At 38.3% G+C, this 20,769-nt stretch overlaps 1 protein-coding gene across 1 annotated transcript; it reads left to right on the top strand.

The window, feature by feature from the left end:
- The first annotated feature begins 1,711 nt into the window (after window positions 1–1,711).
- LOC141633975 (chloroplastic import inner membrane translocase subunit TIM22-2-like) lies at window positions 1,712–7,236 on the top strand. The gene is made up of 5 exons (XM_074446317.1): window positions 1,712–1,976; window positions 5,036–5,100; window positions 5,195–5,267; window positions 5,358–5,411; window positions 6,689–7,236. Exons 1-5 carry the CDS (start codon window positions 1,811–1,813, stop codon window positions 7,030–7,032), a joined length of 702 nt encoding a protein of 233 aa, XP_074302418.1. The 5' UTR covers window positions 1,712–1,810; the 3' UTR covers window positions 7,033–7,236.
- Window positions 7,237–20,769: the final 13,533 nt, after the last annotated feature.

The raw sequence follows: 20,769 nt of genomic DNA, 5'->3' as shown, positions 1-20,769 counted from the left end.
AAAACAAGTCTCCCTTATTGGGCATGGGTTTTCGATTTATGTTTATTCTAATGTCGTGCTTAAAATATCTTACGTAAATATCTTTCTTTTATACGCTTGTCATACATGTAGTATAATAATTACTATATTCTACCATCGTTTCTACCGAGGTGAAAGACATTTTTCGTTTTCATTTTGATGCCTCTCACAACGATCTCTAAACAATTAACCAAATTGGGGTTCCGCGCCCGGTAGGGCGCGAGGCAACAACTAGTTTTAAGAAAAAATGCAACTTGGAAGTAATTTTAGTAAAATATTTTAAAAGGGAGTAGTTTTTAAAATGTAAATTTCAAAAGGGAGTAAAATCTAATTAACTCGATATAGTATATGAATAATGTTTATATTATAATTAATATACCATATCATTAGTTACAATGTGTATTTTGAGTATCACCTACTTATATTAGAATAATCTGATTAAAATAAATTTAATCTACTTATATTAGGATGCTGACTTTATTAAAATATTAGGAAATCTACTTTTATTAGGATAATTTTATTAAATTTGTTTTGAAATCTACTCTTGTTAGAAATTCTAAAAAAGTTGGACTCTCTAATATTGCTTGAAAAGTTTCTGCTTTATATATATGTATTGATTAATTGATTGATTGATTGATTATTAATTTTCATATTTAGTGAATACAATTAAATTATCAATAACTTCCTTATCTAAAAAGATGCTTTTTGGAGGGAAAAGTTATGATTCACCTATTTTTTTAGTAGATAGGGGATTTAGTTCAAAAAATATTATAATAATTAAAAGATTTTAACGGGTGCGCGGAAAAGTGGTGATTTAGCCCCATAACTCTTTAAAATTGTGAAATTAAGCCCCATAACTCTCAATTGGAGTAATTTAGCCCCAATACTTATACATAAAGTGAAATTTGGCCCCAATTCAAATTGTATCTAATATCTCCCTTGAAATTAATATCTCGTCAATTTCTCCTTAAAATAATAAGGAAAAAAAACTTCTACTCTCCATATACGTATTACAATTTCACATTTTCTGTACATAATTGTTTCTTCATAAACGATATACATTCTTCAAACTTATGTAACAAAAAAAAAAAAAAAAATCAAAGCAGTATCAGCCATGAGCAAACACTCCCATGTCTGACATATCTATATATATTAAACAACCATATACGGAGTAATACACCAACACAAATTCTCACTTTAGGCGGACACTTTCCGTCGAAAGCTGTAGACAGATAGTGTCCCACTTGCCCTCTCACTTGCACTTTGTGAGAGGCTCACTGTCTACAACTTTAGATTAATAGTGTCCGTCTACAATGAGACGGATTGATATACCAACTAATGAACATAAATATTTCTCTAATTAATCTAATTTAATAACAAAATAAGACGATTTAAATGATAATAACAAGAATATATTACCTTTTGAGTAAGTTAAGATTAGATTGGGGTAGAAATTGAGATTTAGCTATTGAGATTTTGAGGAGAATTTGGTGAGAATTTAAATTGGGGCCAAATTGCACTTTTGTACTAAGTAATGGGGCTAAATTACTTCAATTGAGAGTTATGGAACTTAATTTCACAATTGTAAAGAGTTATTGGGCTAAATCACCCCTTCTCCGAACGTGTGCGTAATGAATTTGAGTTCCGTCAAAACGTTACATTGCCCACTTTAAATGGGCCGGGGCTTGTGGGCACATTCGGAGCACAAAGCCATGGTTTTTCAATCAAATCAAAGAAATCAAAGAAAACAAATATCTAGACTCAATATTACTCCTTACCGACGACAGGCAACATGGCGGGATCCCCAATTACTACTGATAATACTACTGACGAAAACCCTAACCCTAACCCTAATTCCTTAACTGTTAATTCTAATTTCAATACTCCTGTCGTCTGCCTTCTCAAATTCGCTGGAGATTCTGCTGCTGGCGCTTTCACCGGTTCAATTTTCGGCTATGGTTCGCTCTCTTGTCATTTTGTCCTATTGTTTATAGATAATTTAGTTGCGGTAGTTAATTATTAAACATAGTATCGTAAATGTGATTTGTGGTGTTACTGTTTGGGATTAGTTATGTAGGGTTTAGTATAATTAATTTGATTTAAGTTGAAATGTAATCCGTATTTGGGTTGATTATTGTGGCATAATTTGTGAAATATCTTGAGGGTGAAAATGGAAGCATGGTAGCATTGGGAGATTTTGGTATTTTGTTCGTTTATGTTAGGGTTGTAATGGGTTCGAGGCCGAATAGAAATGTAGAAGCTTTAAGGATGAGGTGAATTATGAAGTTCAAGCTGGTTGGTTGAGCTCAGATTTAGAGATGTTGCTGTGCGAGGTTGCCTCGAGTGCCAAGCTTAAATTTTGGTTCTTTATGATGTTTAGAAGTGGATGGGAGTTGTTTTGCAGTGTTTGGGAGATTTGTCGACGTTTAGAACCTCTTGATAGTAGCAGTACTGCTTTTTTTAGTGTGAGGCAAGAATGTGGTTGTTCTTGTTGCAAGTTGATTGATGTTATTGGATATTTACTAGTTTCGGTTTGTAAGGAGCTCAAATTGCTGTAAAAATTGATGGTAAGTGCTATTCCAGCAATTATTAGTTGAGGATTGTTTTAGCATAATGTGGAAAGAGAGTAGCTCGAAACTTCGTGCTTTCTTGTTTACATTTGGGTAGTATAGGTGCCAAATTCTGCATATTCTGTATCTGTTATTGGAGGTAATGGTCAAATAATATGGGGGAGGTAATGGTCAAATAATATGGCGATAGGCTCAATTTCACTGACTCTATCTACAAAGTTGTGAGCTCCATTGACCGGGTGTTTTCATCAGTACTCGTGATAGTTTTAAGTCAGGGCCAACATGACGTACAGTATCAACAAAATGTTTGGTTAATGTAGAAATCCTAATTCCTAATAATGTGGAGCTTGCAGTTTTGACTTATTGTAGAAAATTTATGTGGTGTTGAACTATATTAATGTAGAAATCCTATTGCTGAATGCTGAGTATGTGTCGTTTTTCTTTTTGATTTTTCCCCTCTACTCTTGTTTTACCCCTCTTTCCTTACCCTTTTCCCATTTTAGGCCCTTGCTCTTTTTGTTTTAGTGATCTACTTATTTTTCTTACTCACATTTTTCACTTTCCGTCCGTTCCCTAATTTTTATTAACATCCTCAACTTCAACCTTGCTTTCTCTTTTACGTGTAACAATTTTTATGTGTGCCGCCTCAAATTCCTTTGGGATGAAGGATTTGTTGTCAGTCTATATGTATACTAAACTGTTAATGCTTGTCTATCAAGCAAGGATTTGTCACTTGGAGATGGGTGTAGGAATACTGACCATCATCTCGCTAGCTCTTCTTCTTCTCATTCCCCTCTAATTTTTGTTATTGGTGGACTTGTGGAGTTGTGGTATCTATGTTACCCCAGAAACAACGAACATGGTCCTGCTCACTAATAGATATCTTGTATCTTTTGTTCATTTTTTTTGTGTGGGAAAAGTCCAGTCAAAGTCGGTTAGAGGTTGTGGATTGCGTGTGTCCATTGGCTCACATACAGTGGTTAATTTTCCAAGATAGCCATTAGATAATGTACTCTTTCTTCTTAGCTTCTCATTCGAATAACACTGTTTCTTTTCTGATCTGATTTACGCGCAGGAGTGCAGTTTGTAACTTTGTTTCACGATCATTGTTTCCAACTTTCATCTATAATCTATTGTCTACTGCTTGACTTTAAAATTGTATATTGTGCTCGTGGGTATAAACGGGTTCCTATCATTTGATTCTGCTTAGTTTTCAATTGTTACAATTATCTAAAAATTAAGGGTTATTTCATACGAATAATCCGAGCTATACCTCGTCTTCTCAAATTAATCCAAACTTCAATTTAACCGAGAATAAACCATGTTATTACCTTCCTTCACCCATATTGCACTTGGGTTATTTTTGACCTACAAAATCAAGTAACCCATCCGGTTACCTCATTTTTTTCCCTTTAACCTCCTTCATACTCCTCCTTCAACCTTCATCATCAACAGTCACCATCATCAACAATCATCATCATCAACCACCCGTCTACAACCGCTCCAGTATCTCAACCCAGCCAACCAACTCCCCCCTTCATCAACCATTTACACCACCATACTTAAATTCATATATTCGCAAAAAAAATTCAAAAACCCGAGTGGCGAAAGCTTCGAGAATGCTATCTTTACTAATACCATGTTTGAGACAAAGTTGTTTCCAGAATTGCATTCCTATTTGATTTCCTCATTGTCCTACTTTCAATGTTATGATTTCTCTTGACATTTTTTGTGGTTTAGGGTTTAATTGAATTTTTCGTCGAATTGAATTTCTGGGTTTTGATTTTGGGGCTTGTGATTTTCAAAGCTAGGTCTTTCATTTCCCTGATTTGGTAATTTGTCAGATTGTGTGCATGATGTGAGATCATTTTGTTTGCCAACCTATATAAAAAAGAGATGAAGGTCAATCAATAAGTAGACTTTGCGTAATTTTTAATACACAAATTCTCATTTGTGACGGCGATATCCGTCACAAACTTGTGATGGGTACCGTTTCCTCTCACAAAATGCCCATGGAGAGGTGAGTGGGAAGCACATGGGGGGTGCCCCACCTTGTCCCCTCTCCCCTTTTTGTGAGAGGTCACAAGCTTGTGACGGGATTAGCCCGTCACAAGCAAGACTAGCTGTTTTTAATATACACCAAAATTGTTTTTGGTTTTAAAATTGTAATGGGTTATGATTTTTGTCAAATTGGGTTGGTGATCTGATGAAGAAGTTAAATTGGTGAGGAACAAAGGAGATAATTTGATTTATGATTTTTTATTTTTTGTTCTAAAGTGTGACCTGATCAATAGGTAGCCGGTTACCCGGAGCATTGTAAGAAAAATGAGGGCGTAAGTCAAATTATTCTGAGTTAAAATATAGTTTGGATTAATATGAGAAGAAGAGGCATAGTTCGGATTATTCCCATGAAATAACCCTTTCAATGCTACTGTTATATGGTATAGGTGCTGGATTGTTCAAGAAGAAAGGATTTAAGGGATCTTTTGCAGATGCCGGTGCTTCAGCCAAGGTATGATTATAGTATTCCATTGACGTGGCTCCATTTTCAAGTGTTTATTTTATTTTTTATTTATTTATGTGGGGGTGTATTTTTTCTCAAACAGACATTTGCAGTTCTATCTGGGGTTAATAGTCTGGTGATGTGCTTGATGAAGAAGATACGAGGCAAGGATGATGGTAAGGAACCTCACAATTTGGAGTCCTTTGCATCGCTCTGCCATTAATTATGCTGTAACTTAAAAATGACACTTTTCCTTCTGTCTGAAGTCATTAATGCAGGAGTGGCTGGCTGTTGCACTGGCATTGCTCTAAGCTTTCCAGGTTCGTATATGGGAAGACAATGCTTAATTGCTTATATCCATCATGTGACCTTGTAGTTTATGATTTTGTTGTTTTTTTTTTCGAGTGCTGGTTTATTAGCAAATTTCTTATGTGTTTTATCCCTTTTGCTCGCCTGTGCTTTTGTAGGTCATCTGGTGCTTATTTTGAATGACCTAGTTGCTGGATAGTGGAGTGTTTATTCTATTGCTATATTTTCTCCAAGTTTCGCGATGTCATTTTGGTATCCATGGAATCGCTTCCTGGTTATCCCAAGTGACTCAGACTCGCAGACACCGTGTTTTGACATTGTGACAAGAGTCTCTCTCTGTTGAAAAATTAGCTACTCACAAAAAAGGTCAAATAAGTATCTACTTACATGAATCATCCTTTGGAACCGTCAATGTACAGTTACGTTAATTAAATAAAATAAAAGAAATGGATTAGGGAAAAATAAAAGGTTACATGATAAATAGTTGATCTAAAAATAAAGCATTAAAAGTTCAATGCTATTACCGATAATTTAGACTCTCCTTGCTCATGCATTAAAGAAAAAAGAGGTAATTTTACTATTTGTTTTAACCAGGTCCTTGCCTCCCCATGTCTCCCTCTGCTTTATTCTTCTTCAAAGTTTTGTTTTTTTCTTTTTACATGTAAATCTTTATGCCTTTTCTTTTTGTTGCTCTTATTTGACGTCGTTGAAATTCAACTTGATGTCGTCAAGTGTTGGTGGTGTGTCTGATTTTAGCGTATCAGACATGTGACACGATGACCAAGTGAAGTGTCAATGTAACTGTTATTATCACATAGCCTTGCCATAAAAAGAGTCGTCTATTGGCAACTACCCAGGATTTATCGGCTTCATTTTCCCGTTATGTTATCATGACATTTCTACTTTTTTAACGTTCATGATTTTGCATCATTACTTTTATTGTTATCGGTCTTAAAAAATTCATTGTAGACTTTGGAGTATTGACGGTGATACCGGATCGACTGACTTGTCAAGGTTTGGAGGTTACGTAACTTTAAGTTGAGGCACAACATTTGAAAATAGGCTGTGAAGACACATTTAGAAATTAAGTTTCAGTTCACAATTTATTACCATTTTCTGTATACCAAGACTGTTTGATGAGTGATGACTTTAGTCTAACCAACTTTACTTGTTGGTTGCTCTACGAGTTTGGGTTTCAAATACCACTCTGACTGAGGATTATTCTACAAGTTCATTTCAAAACTGTAATCTACTAAGTATGTAAAACAATTTTGCTGTTTAATCGCAGGTACTCCTCAGGCCCTTCTCCAAAGCTGTGCCACTTTTGGCGCGTTCAACTTAATAATGGAAGGCTTAAACAGAAAACAATCAGCTTTAGCGCATTCCGCAGAAGATAGACCTAGTAACTCGGGTGTCCCTCAGGGATTCCTCGAAAATTGTGCTGCTTTTGGAGCTGTTAACCTTCTTCTGGAAGGATTAAACAGGAAACAAGAGCAATTAGCATTGGTGAGTTCCTTGCGACAGCACCAAGGCAACTCAAGTACACTCCTTCCCTTTGCATTACCAATCCCTGATGAACTTAATGAAAATTTCTCGTCTTTTTGTCAATCTCTGAGAAAGCCAAAGAATTAGCATGGTTGTAGCTGTAGTACTCTGTAATGAACGGAAATCCATGAACCAATTGCTCTTGTTGATTTCTGTTATGATGCAGGCACGAATCACCTTTTTTGTATATGTATGTTAGTATTGAGCTTCACAATGTATTCTATTCTCCATTGGCATTAGATGTAGCTGGTATATTTCATTTTCCCTTAATTCATGAGCCGTTTGTTTCTCACCATTCATGTATTGCTCCTTTTATTCCATTTAGTTTACTTGCTTTTGGCATGGTATTCAATTATTCATATGCAAGTCGAGTTAGTCGACTTTTGCCGTAACACCACCTCCAACCGTGCTAGTTGCGTCTTTGGGGTGCTCATCGAGTTGATTAGCAAGAGAATAGACCTCCAACCATGGCAATCAATGCCCTTTTGACTCTTTTGTGGGCGTATAAATTTTTTTTTTTTTTTTTTTTTTTTTTTTTTTTTTTTCCTGACTTATAATGCACTCAAATACATCGTCGTATTTCCCTATTAGTTTTGGTATTAAATCCATTCAGTGTTCTGATATGAAGTTTTTGTTCTCTAATCGGCGTGTTATGGCTAGGGCTGTTCACTCAGTGGTCCGGACCAAAGACCAGACTGAACCGGACCATTTGGTCCGGACCAGACCGGACCGAATTTTATTTGGTCCGGTCTACGGTCCACTTATTTACTCTACTTTGGTCTTCGGTCCGGTCCTGGACCAAACCGAATGGACCGCGAACCGGATCATGGATCGAAGTTATATAAGAAAAGAATTTTTAAGATTGCAATATTATTGATTTTATTTTCTACTTTGTTTACATGTATTATATTAGATGTGTAATTATGTAGTTAAATTTAGTAAGAAAATAATGTTGCTTATTTTGATCGTTACGAACTTCTCGAGTTCTAGTTTTATATGGTAAAACATGTCAATGACAACAATATTTGGTCCGGTCCGGTCTGGTCCACGTGTTTTTATGGTCCAGATCGGACCGGACCAATATTAATATGGTCCGGTCCTCGGTCCACCTCTTAACCCTTATTTGGTCTTCGGTCCAAAGAGTTTGGTCCGGTCCAGTCCGGTCCCGAACCAATAAACACCCCTAGTTACGTCGATAACTTGATATTGAATCATTAGTTGCCTTTGAAATGCTCCCTCCGTCCGACCGTCCCGGTCATTTCTTGTCCTTTTTCATTTTGGGGTGTCTCAGTCAATTGTTGTCCTTTCTATTGTAGGATTGCATTTGATGAGTAATTTGATACTACACACTCAATTTGGTCCACTTGTCATTTAATAATTGACCCTCCTCCTCTTTTGTTGGTCTTTATGCCAAAATAAAAGAATAACAAATAACCGGACAAGTTTTTTTTCCCAATAAAACATAAGGAATTATCAAATGAGGTGTTCAACACACGTATAACAACAATCTTATTTGCGATATGATGCGAAGCATAGAGTCAATATCCTTGCAAATAAAACAATGTGAAACTATAGTGTTTGAAGGGACCTTGGATGAGTAGAACAATAAGCATTGAATGTCTAGTTTAACGCCTTTTAAAAACTCAAAAGACGTTGCAAGCTAAACAGTGACCCTTAAACTCAACCATGGTCACAAATTCTCATTTAAGACTCTATTATCCGTCTTAAGTTTAAGGCGGGTCAAGTATTATACCACTTGTGTATATAACACAAATAACATATAATTGACCCGTCTTAAGCTTAAGATGAATAGTGCCGAACGATTATTTGGTCCATGCATTATGTTGCGCGAATTTGTTACAACCAAGTTGATATGAACGCGTTCAGTAGCCGTATAGGTGGACATACCATTAACTTTTTATAATAAGCAATATTCCTTCTCTACTTCTTTCACTTGTTTCTTGAGTAAACATCACTAGAAGGACCTCAACTATCATAAAATGTAGCTAGCTATAAGGACCTCATCTTTTATTGTGTGGTTTTAAGGACCTCAAATCATTATTTTGACCATAATACCCTTGTGCATAGACATGTACTTATTTTGTAACGTTAGTTAGTAGGTAGATTTTAGTCGGATCAGACAGATTTATCAGATTAAATAACAAATTGAAGAAATAACTTGTAAATTTACGTAAATAAATACATGCTGATTATTTTCAAACTAAATTACCAAAATATTATCACGAGTCCTAAAAAAGTGGCGCTATTATTTTATACAAAAGCTGTATAAGATCGTTTTACACTAATTTATTATAAGATTATTTCAAGACATAAAAAAGGCGAGCTTATTTTTTCGTACCTATGATAGTAATGACACTTTGTTAACTCGATTTGGTTCAAATACATGATCATTTAATTGGATTGTAAGTAGACAACTTTGTTAACTCCATTTGGTCAAACCTGGGTTCTACGTAACCGGGCAAATCAACCCGTTCCAAATGATCCGACTGAAAAAGCTGACCCAAGACCCGAGCTGTAGAACCCAAATACAACCTAAAACCTGAATTAACCCGACCTGATCCAAACTTAACCCGAGTTTTCCTAGACCCGTATCTGACCCGACCGAAAGCCACCTGACTCGAAATCACCCAACCCGAAACCACCTAACCCGAAAGTAACCCGATTTAAATGATCCAAAGTAGCTAATTTAAAGTCACATTAAATTGAAGTCACATTATTTTAATGATTTTTTTAATCATTTATTTTTCATAGTTGAATTTGTAAATTATTGAATAGTTGAGACTTCAAAAAACAAATGAAAAAGTTGAAAACTTCATATTCTCCAACAGATTCAATTGCAGCACATTTGTTAGCTCCCTTTAATTTTTTACAACACAAAAATTTGAGTTTAATTAAAATGAACGGCGAATTAACCCCTGAATTTAACGGAAGTAAAGGAATAGAAAAAAATTGGTTTGTATTTAAAAAACAAGAAGGTACAAAATGACCCAACTCGAGCAAAAGCGAGTTGAAAAATGAGCTGACCTAAAATAACCCAATCCGCTTAATTATTGACCCGGAAATAATCCAACACGAAATTTGTGCGTTCAGACTAAAATCTACCTATGAACACTACAAACTAAGTACATGTGTATACACAAGGGTATTTTGGTAAAAATAATGAATTGAGGTCCTTAAAGCCACGCAATGTAAATTGAGGTCCTTATAGCTATATTTAGTGATAGTTTAGGTCCTTTTAGTGATGTTTACTCCTTGTTTCTTGTACTTGTGTTATTATTATGGAAGACTTCCTGCATTTCTCCGGAAGTATTGTAGATGTCCTATAAAAGCCATATTTCTACTGATAATATTAAAAACAAAACCTTAATTTTCAGTTAATCATCAATAATTTCGCGAAAAACCCGTCTAGGAAAAATGAACAAAGGTGATTGTTATGTCTTGGGGTATAAGACTTCAAACATTCATGACTTCTACATGTTAGGCCATGAATTGTGTGACGATCCGCACACTTCGAACCCTTAGATTTATTTATGCATATGTAATTTCATTTCCCTTGTATATTTTTAGTAAATACTTTCCTAATTTAGCATAGTTAACATAGCTTTTCTTTCCATAAATAGGTATATCGCTATTCTACACTTTCAATGTTTCCTGCTACCAGATGTAAATATCAAATTTCCCTCTTTAGGGAGTACTGGTGAATGAAAATTTGCTTCCTATCTTGTGCCTTCGTGTTGCTTGTTGTTGCTTTGTTGTGAACGACTCTTTGCCTTCACTTTTCTAACAAGTCGTGTTTGTGGGATCGACACTAGGATCCCGACTCACACACCCGAGACCGATTACGAATGCCTAGTGCTTGACAAACACTAGTGCTAGAGGCTCTCGTTGCAATCCCGTCGAGTGTTGCCGAGACCCGAGTATCGTGCTAGTGAGCGATCCTTCACTAGTACGAAGATCCTTGTCGCTTGCATCTTGCCTTGAGCCGGGCAAGGGTGCGCGCCACGATCCGGCAAAAGTACCGGACCGTGAAATTTGGTATCAGAGCCCGGTCTTCGGACTGGTTTATGCACGCCGCATTTGTTTATCGAGATCGAGAAAATGAGCGAAACAATTGAGGATCGAGTGGATGCCTTAGAGGAATCAATCGACGTCAAGCTTCCCAAACTCAAAGGTGTTTTTATGCGGATGGCCGCGAGCCTCGAGGAGTTGCAGAAGACGGTTTGTGAACTCGAGACGAAGGTGGACGGGATGAACACCCGCATCCAACCGATCAGTGATGCGATCCCCGATGATCGGGAGGAAGAGATTAACCATCTCCACCGAAAGGTCGAGATGTTAGAGAACACTTGCGCCACGCTCGTGAAAGCGGTGGCCAATGACGGAAAATTTGTGAGGAGCCATAAGGTGAAGGCACCTCCACCTCGTACCTACGATGGGGCGAGAGATTCGAAAGCGGTAGATAATTTCGTCTTCGATATGGAGCAATACTTCCAAGTAAGTGGGCTCGACGAAGAAGGGAAAGTCGACACAACAAGTATGTACTTGGTGGACGATGCCAAGATGTGGTGGCGGGCTAGGTACAAGGAGATCGAAGCGGGCACGATCACGCTAACATCGTGGACCGACTTCAAGAGGGTTTTGAAGGACCACTTCTACCCCGAGAACATCGAGTTTGTCGCTCGGAGGAAGCTGAAGGAAGTAAAGCACACCAAATCAATCCGGGATTATGTGAGAGAATTCTCAGCGTGCATGCTCGAGATTACGGAAATGACCGAGACGGACAGGACCTTCGAGTTCGTCAATGGATTGAAGAGGTGGGCTCAACAAGAGGTAATGAGACAGAACCCCAAGACTCTGTCTTCAGCCATATCGGCTGCGGAGCGTCTTCTCGATTTCCACGGGGAGCGAGAGGTACCTCGAGAGGTGACACCAACGGAGAATACGGTTGCGCCTCAAATTGGGTTCAACGGAAGGAAGCCACAAGCAAGTTCGATTTTGGTTGGGAACAGTCCGTTTCGCTCACAGGGGAGCCAAGCTCAAGTGGCGAGCAGTTCGAACTCGCCTAGAAGCTCATCTTCAAAGGTGGGAAACTCAACTGCGTCTACAACAAAGAAACCGTTCGCGTGCTTTGTATGCAAGGGTCCACATAGGATGGCCGAATGTCCCAACAAGGCCGAGTTCAATCCAATGATTCAGAAGATGCGAAAGGGGGCTCAAGAGCGTCTTGACGAGGCGCTGGCCGACTATCACCAAGAGTATGACGAAGACTCGGGTGATGAGGAAGACCAGCCGCGTATGAGCTCACTACAGAGGATAAGCGCGATGAGGAAGTTGGAAGAACCCCTCGCCAAGAAATCCACCGGGCTCATGTACGTGGATGATGGTGAATGGGAGGAAAGCACGAGCCATGATCGACTCGGGCGCATCCCACAACTTCGTGACTAAACAGGAAGCTGATCGATTAGGACTGGTTCTGAGCGACACGAACAACTGCCTCAAGCCAGTTAACGGGAAGATGAGGCGTGTCCAAGGAGTGGCTAAGAAGGTCGCGGTTCAGGTGGGTGAATGGGCAGGGGAGCTCGACTTCACCACCGCTCCGTTAGACGACTTCAAGTTAGTACTCGGGATGCAGTTCTTTAAGAAAGCATTAGTAGTGATAAAGCCAAGTGACGGTTCGATGCTGCTGATGGGGTCTTTCGTAGTGAAGACCGTGGATGGGGACGAGGATAATGGGATCCCTCGGATCTCGTCAACGAGGGTGATACCGATGCCGAGACGGGGGACGCAATCTTGGAGAGTACCCAATGGTTCATCGGAACCGAGGGTGAACAAGACTCGGGCTAACTACGCTGCTAAGTGGCCCGAGAGACCAAATGAGAGTCTCCCACCTCAAAGGGGAGTAAACAATGAGGGTCGTGAGACCCAAATAAGACGACCTCGTGACATTAGGGGGCCGCGTTGATGTGCTGAATCGACGTCCTGGTTTGAGGGTCAGTCGACCCAAACAAGAAGGCCTCGTACCATCAGGGGGCCGCGCGGAAGTGCTGATTCGGCATCCTGGAGAACTCACTTACCCTTGAATGCAGGTACTGAAGTGGTGATAGACAAGGTGAAGTTGCGCCGGAGCCAGCACCTGGAACGATCTCGTGAAGTTTCCACTCGAGCAACGAGGACTTGGACTCCCAGAATGACCACAGGCAAGTGATAAACTTGGAGGACATGATGTTCGGGAGTCTCACCGTCAAGGAAATGCAATCTATTATTGAAGGGACGATGAATCCGATCATGGTGTGGACCGAGAAGTATCTACAAGCCGGACTCAAGAGAAAGCCAAACCTCAATGCAGCATGGACGGCCACAGCTCACCGTGGATGTCTCACAGAAGCACCATTCAAGATTTTTGTGTTGCCGAGGGCGGCAACAGATTAGGTGGGTGAGAGTGTAATGATCCGCACACTTCGAACCCTTAGATTTATTCATGCATATGTAATTTCATTTCCCTTGTATATTTTTAGTAAATACTTTCCTAGTTTAGCATAGTTAACATAGCTTTTCTTTCCATACACTACTACAAATACAGGCAACTACAACGGTCCTTTAATAACGCTTATTCACGAAAATCACCATAAGACGTTGTAGAATGGATGGCGCGAATTTTACCAAACTTAATTACAACGGTTCTATGTTGTTAACCGTTGTTATTGGTTTTAACAACGGGTCATACTTTAAAAACCGTTGTTAATATAAAAACTAATAACAACGGTTGAATCTGTAATACATTTTAACCGTTGTTAATAATTTGGCGCAAAATTAGGGAAAAGTAATTACAACGGTTTTTTTAGAACCCGTTTTTATTAGGTTGTAACAACGGTTGTAGACTGAATACCCGTTGTTAATAATGTTATGCAAATCTTAAGAACAACAGATTTCTTTATTCTGTTATATGCTACAAAACACAAACACAAGCTAATACTGCTACTATACACTATTATCATCCTCCATTCCTCCCTGATCGTCCCTCTGTCTTCATCTCCGTCACTGTTGTCACCGTCTTCTCTCCCTCATCGTGTTTATCAATCAGGTATATATATTTCTTAGCAACGCTTATAGATATAGGATTGTATGTTCAATTTTCCGGCCTATGAATGTCGATAATTTTTGAATTTGTGAATTTTTTGGGTTATTATCTAATTTGTTGATAATTTAGCTTAATTGCTTTCCTGAATTTCGTTTATTTGTTTGCCTATTATTGGATTTTCTGAATTAGTTGCCTATATATTACGAATGTAGAAAAATGACTCGAACTTGGATAATTGATGCAAATATGAGTGACCGCAACTATAAGGATGGTTTAGCTGAATTTTATGAAGTCGTTTCGAACAATTTGAAAGGTTCTTCTAGTATTGCATGTCCTTGTGAAAGATGTGGTAATATTAGGTATATGGCTTTTCCGGACGTTAAAATACACCTAGAAAAGTGGAGATTTAGTCGATCCTATACACGTTGGATTTTTCATGGGGAACCATTAGAGGACGAGAATAGCTTTGAAGAAGATGATGTTGAGGTACTCGAAAGGCCAACTGATGATCCCGAGTTTGCCGAGTTTTTTGAGTTGGAAACAGAGAAGTTGAATGTTGGGTCTATAGATAATGAAGAGAATGATGATGAGTCGAATGCTTTTGAAGATGTAGGTGATGACACTATTAATTGGGATGACCTTAACAACATGTATGAGAAGTTGTGTGAGTCTGAAGCACCTCTGTATCCTGGTTGTAAGTTCACAAAAATGTCGGCTGTGGTGAAGTTGTATAATATCAAGGGGGCAAATAGGGTGAGTGACACGTGTTTCACTAGTCTTTTAGCCTTGATAAAGGAGTTGCTTCCAGATGGTAATGTTCTACTTGTTAAGACATATGAGGCGAAAAAAATAATAAGAGGAGTGGATATGAAATATGAGAAAATACATGCATGTCCAAATGATTGCATATTGTATCGGAAATTATATCAAAAATTAACCAATTGCCCTAAATGTTTGGAGTTGCGTTATAAGGATAAGGAAGGGATCCCGACTAAGGTGTTGTGGTATTTTCCATTGATACCAAGAGTCATAAGGATTTTTGCGAATCCCGATGATTCAAAAATGTTAACTTGGCATGAAACAGGAATAATAAATGATGGAAAGCTAAGACACCCGGTAGATGGTATGTAATGGAAATTGTTCGACGTTAAGTATCCCGAGTTAGGCAATGAACCTAGAAACTTACGTCTAGCGCTGTCCACTGATGGAATGAACCCACACGGAAACATGATTAGCCGACATAGTACTTGACCAGTAGTGTTGGCTATTTATAACTGACCTCCATATGTGTGCATGAAAAGAAAGTATTTGATGTTGTAGTTGTTAATTTTCGGCCCTAAACAACCTGGAAATGGTATAGATGTCTATTTGGAACCTCTTCTAGATGATTTGCGATTGTTGTGGGATAGAAGTATTTGATGCATATAAGAACGAAACTTTCAATTTGAGAGCGATTTTATTGTGTACAATATCTGACTATCTGGCTTATGGCGACCTTTATGGGCACACAGTTCATGGGAAAGAGGCTTGTCCATTGTGTGGGGAGGATATCGAGTCTGAATACTTGAAATCTTCTCGTAAGTATGTGTATATGAGAAATAGGAGGTTCTTGTATCATGACCATTGTTATCGCAAGATGCAGAAAGCATTCAATGGAAGACAAGAACTTCGTCAACCTTCTAGAATTTTGAGTGGGCATGAAGTTTATCAGAAAGTAAAGCATATTGAGATAGATTATGGGAAGAAGAGCGGCTCTAAATTGTCTACTCGTAGGTATAAGAAAAGATCCATATTTTTTGATAAACTTCCATATTGGCACGACTGGAGGTCGAGGCATTGCCTCGATTTCATGCACATTGAGAAAAATGTCTGTGATAATATTATCAATACCCTTCTGAATGTTCGCGGTAAAACAAAGGATAACGCCGCAGCTAGGGAAGATATGAAAATGATGGGTATTAGGCTAGAATTGGCACCACAGAAGAGAGGTAATCGTACATTTTTACCGCCAGCAGCTTATACCCTTTCACGGAATGAGAAAAAAGAGTTCTGTGCATGTTTGAATGGAATTAAAGTGCCACATGGTTATTCGTCGAACATCAAAAGCCTAGTGTCGATGCAAGACCTAAAACGCACCGGGTAAAGTCACATGATTGTCACACTTTGATGCAACAATTACTACCTGTGGCTATTCGTTCCATTTTACCTGAAAAGGTAAGATATGCTATAACTAGATTCTGTCTCTTCTTCCAGTCCATATGCGAGAAAGTCATCGATCCTGATGACGCGGATTCATTGCAGGACCTCGTTGTAACCTCTCTTTGTCAGTTGGAAATGTATTTTCCACCCTCTTTCTTCACTATCATGATTCATCTCACCATTCACTTGGTTAGGGAGATTTTGTACCTTGGGCCCGTGTACTTGAGATACCAGTATCCTTTCGAAAGATTGATGAAAGTCTACAAGGACTATACATCTAATCGGTATCGTCCGGAAGGTTGTATTGCTGAACGCGCTATTTTAGATGAAGCTCTTTCATATTGTTACGCTCATCTCTCCCCTGAGGAGTTGATTGGCGTTCCTAAGAATCGTCATAGTGACTGGATGATCGGAAAAGGTATTAGGGGCCGGGTTGAAAAAATTGTGACACGTGAAATGTTGCATTTAGCACATACTTATGTGCTAAACAACGAAGATGAGGTGCAACCTTATATTCAACAACACAAAGATGAGCTCAAATACGATCATCCAAACAAGACCGAGAAGTGGATTGCAAACGAGCATACGAAGACGTTTGCAGAGTGGTTTAGGAATATTGTCTTAGAGTGTACGAATCAAACTGGTGATGACATCTCTCCTAGGTTACTACGTCTTGGTTTAGGTCCAAATGCCATGGTCACCTTTTACAGAAATTTTGCCATTAATGGATATACTTTTTACACCCGCGAGCAAGATGAGTTGAGCACAATGCAAAATAGTGGTGTGAGTTCTGAATTTGAGGCAATGCACTTTGCTACTTCAAAAGATAAAAAGCCTATTTGGGGAAAATGCCTTTATTATGGTGTTATTCAAGAAATATTGATAATAGATTACATTGATTTAATAATGCCTTTGTTTCGATGTAACTGGGTTGATAACAACATCCATTGTGTCCGAAAGGATAAGATGGGATTTACGTTGGTCAATCTGAGTAAGGTTGGCAATAATAAGGATGATCCTTTCATAATGGCATCCCAAGCTAAACAAGTGTTCTATATCACCGATCCTATGGATAAGAAGTGGTCTGTTGTACTGTCTATAAGGAGTAGAAGGAGTAGTCCATCCGATAACGGTGATGATGATCAAGATGTCGTTTTTGAGGGAATAGATCACTCTACCACTACATCTTATTTTGACGATGTTGACAATGATCATGAGGACACTGAAATCATCTATATGCGTGATGACCATGGTGAAGGTATTTGGGTTAACGAAGAAACTATGACATCCAAGAAACGTCCCCGATCCTGAGATGGTCCATAATGTAAGTTATTACTTCCTCTGTTCTCATATGATCTACCCACTGTATCTTATAATGAAATAGTAGCTTTTATTTTTATTTTTATTTTTTAAATATATATATATATATATATATATATATATATATATATATATATATATATATATATATATATATATATATCTTCCTTTTTTTTTTTTATTTTTTTTAAATAACTATCTCCACTGAACAAATTAGTAGAAGGAACTGCATATTTAATACAAACGTACTGGAAATCTTACAAGACCACAAGGTTGCACATTATCTTTATTTAAGTTGCCTTTTCATACAGGCCCACGACACTGCTTATGATAGGCGAATATAGACACACACAGTTTGACACTCAACAAATAACACACGACGTTGCTTGGAAGTTTCAGCCACAGACACGGACACATTTTGTAGGGGTTATAGGGGTACATTACTTTGAAAACAGCCACAACCTGGTTGTAGGCATCGACGATTTATGACCTGGCCGACTGCTGCCCATCAATGATGGTCGCATACGGCACTAGGACATAGTCCACGGTATTCTTCAGAAGCTCAGCATCCGAGTCTGTGGCTACCCAGAGGTATGGTTCGAGTGTTGACCTATTCGGAGCATTCCAGTCGTTCCTGCCATGGCTTCTGAGTTGAAACATCATGTCAAGCTTAAATGTTGATTCTGCATGTGTAGGTGATGTTCCAAACTAAATGAGTAGACTCCCTTTGAATCCCCATGGCCCCCCATTGTGGCTTAACTTTGCTGACCGAGTATCCCAGCTCAATAAGCTTATTCCTCAAAGGATTAAAGCTCCTGGCAACAAATTTTCCATTGTCTATATCTATGTGGCCTGGGGCATTCATCAAGACACAGTGATATGGAAGACCAACATTTTGAGTCATTTTCAGACCAGTAATTTGATGGTTTAATTTATTTGTGAGTTGTGGGGAGCTAATGGGATGCCTCTTTTCTGAATTTATAGCAAGTTTGAGATGTGTTGTATATCTTTAGCTTTTGGTAGCTTTAAAAAGCCAATAGAACCAATGGTCATTGTTAAAGATTCCCAAATTTGCATGGCATGGTAAATCCTGTAGATATGCAGTATGCATGCATGCTGGTGTTGTCTTATTTTCTTGATCTTATTGTTAGATGTGGATGCTGTTGTTGAAATTGCTGAATAATGTTGCATTATATAGTGCTTCTGCTGTTACAGTATGTATTGTTACAGGTTTGGACTGTAATGGAATTACATTAATTTAAAAAAAAAAGTGTTAAACAATAACAACGGTTATATTGAAATTATCCGTTGTTAATACTTTCAACAACGGTTATATTGAAATTACCTGTTGTTATTACTATCAACAACGGTTATAGTGACATTACCCGTTGTTATTATTTTCAACAACGGGTGTAGTACCTCTACCCGTTGTCAATGATTTTTTAGACATATTTCATTTTGGCGCAAATTTGGTGAAAATATATTACAACGGGTATATTTTAACCGTTGTAATAAAGTTATGACAACGGTTGACTTTTATTAACCCGTTGTTGTTAACATATAACAACGGTTTTGTTTTGAGGACCCGTTGTCAATAGTTTGTCTTAATAAAAAACTAATTTACAAACACATACAACATACCACACAAACACACACAACATCAGTTCAACCGTTGGTATCCTGAGTTTATTATTCTCTCTCCCCCGCTTTCTACATTCTCGTTGCCGGCCGTCGCCCAGTTTTCGACGCCCAGATTCTGTTACCTTGCCTTATCATCCTGCTCGTTCTCTTTATCATCATCATCATCAGGTATGTATGTTCACTTTAATTTTGTGTTTCGTCATTAGGATTTTAAGACAATCATCTTTTTTGTTTTTCATGCATCTGTTAGTTTTTCGTCTTCTTTGTTATCTTTATCATCCCGCATCATCTACTTCATTCCTCTTATTAGGGTTTAGGATTTTAGAAGCTCAAACTGTTGTTTTAAATTTCCATTCCTCTTTAGGGTTTTAGATAATACTCTGCATGACGTTGTTAAGTTGTTCATTTACTATTTCATTCATGGGTTTTAGGATTATCATGGGTGAAAAACGGAAAAGAAGTCAAAAGAATAATAAGCGTAGGGATGATAATAAGACTGGTGAGAGGGGTGGTACGAAGTGCCCTGCAGCCCTTGCAGCTATAGCCGCTAAAGAGCCGCTTAAAATAACATGGAGCTCGAAGGGTTTCCCTACTGGTCCAAATGCGGGTTTTTTTATCCAGTTGGATTGGATGTTGCACAAGACAGTTTGTGCCTATCCATTTAGATGATGTTAGAAATTTGAATCCAAAATTGGGGGAGTTATACTTGGCTCATATAAAGGAAGCCTTTGATATTACCGATGAATGCCATGATAAGTATTTAATGCAGAAGGCAGGGGGTGTCTTAAGGCAGTGGAAGTGTGACGTTGCTAGGGATTGGTTGTATGTGGACAAGGCAACGGGGGAGATGCGTAAGAGCCCACCGGCAAACAAGTGTCCCACCATCAGTCAGGAACAATGGGATCTTTTCAAAGCGATGAGAACTAGTGAGGAGTTTCAGGTTAAATATCCTCACCTTTTAACGATTTACCTATCATTTTTTTAATTAATGAGTTCTTTATATAATCTTTTATTATCTCATCTACTTGCGCTTTTATATAATTTGAAAGCCGTTAGCAGAAGAAATCGTGCTAACATTTCATGCAAGAAGGGGAAATGTTATGGTTCTCGAGGCGGTTACAGATTGATAGAAGACAACCTCGCAAGTAGCATGCATTCCCCTGTGAGATTTTATTTTTTTAATCACACTTGGACTTGATACACATTTACATATATAACTGTTACCATGTTAATGTGTAGGTGGCAAAGGAAGTGACCGACTTGGATCGGCATGTAACTTATAAAGAAGGGCACACGCCTAAAGGATCCCAGTCGCGTGACAAATATGATGAGGAAGTGTTGGCCAACATAGTAAGCATTATTTTATTAAGACGAGTTCATTACTAACTTTATTATTTTAGTCACAAATATAATTTGAAGTTTATTTAATATATTATAGGACAAGGTATTGAAGGAGGTAGAAGAAGGGAAATTCACTCCCAATGGTCGTGATGACGTTCTTGCTAGAGCGATCGGTCGACCCGAACATCCAGGTCGATTGAGGGGCATCCCGTTACAGGTTGGAG

Source organism: Silene latifolia, chromosome Y (assembly GCF_048544455.1).
Source record: "Silene latifolia isolate original U9 population chromosome Y, ASM4854445v1, whole genome shotgun sequence".
In the NCBI taxonomy this organism is placed as follows: Eukaryota; Viridiplantae; Streptophyta; class Magnoliopsida; order Caryophyllales; family Caryophyllaceae; genus Silene; species Silene latifolia.
This window is presented reverse-complemented; position numbering and strand designations above follow the sequence as displayed.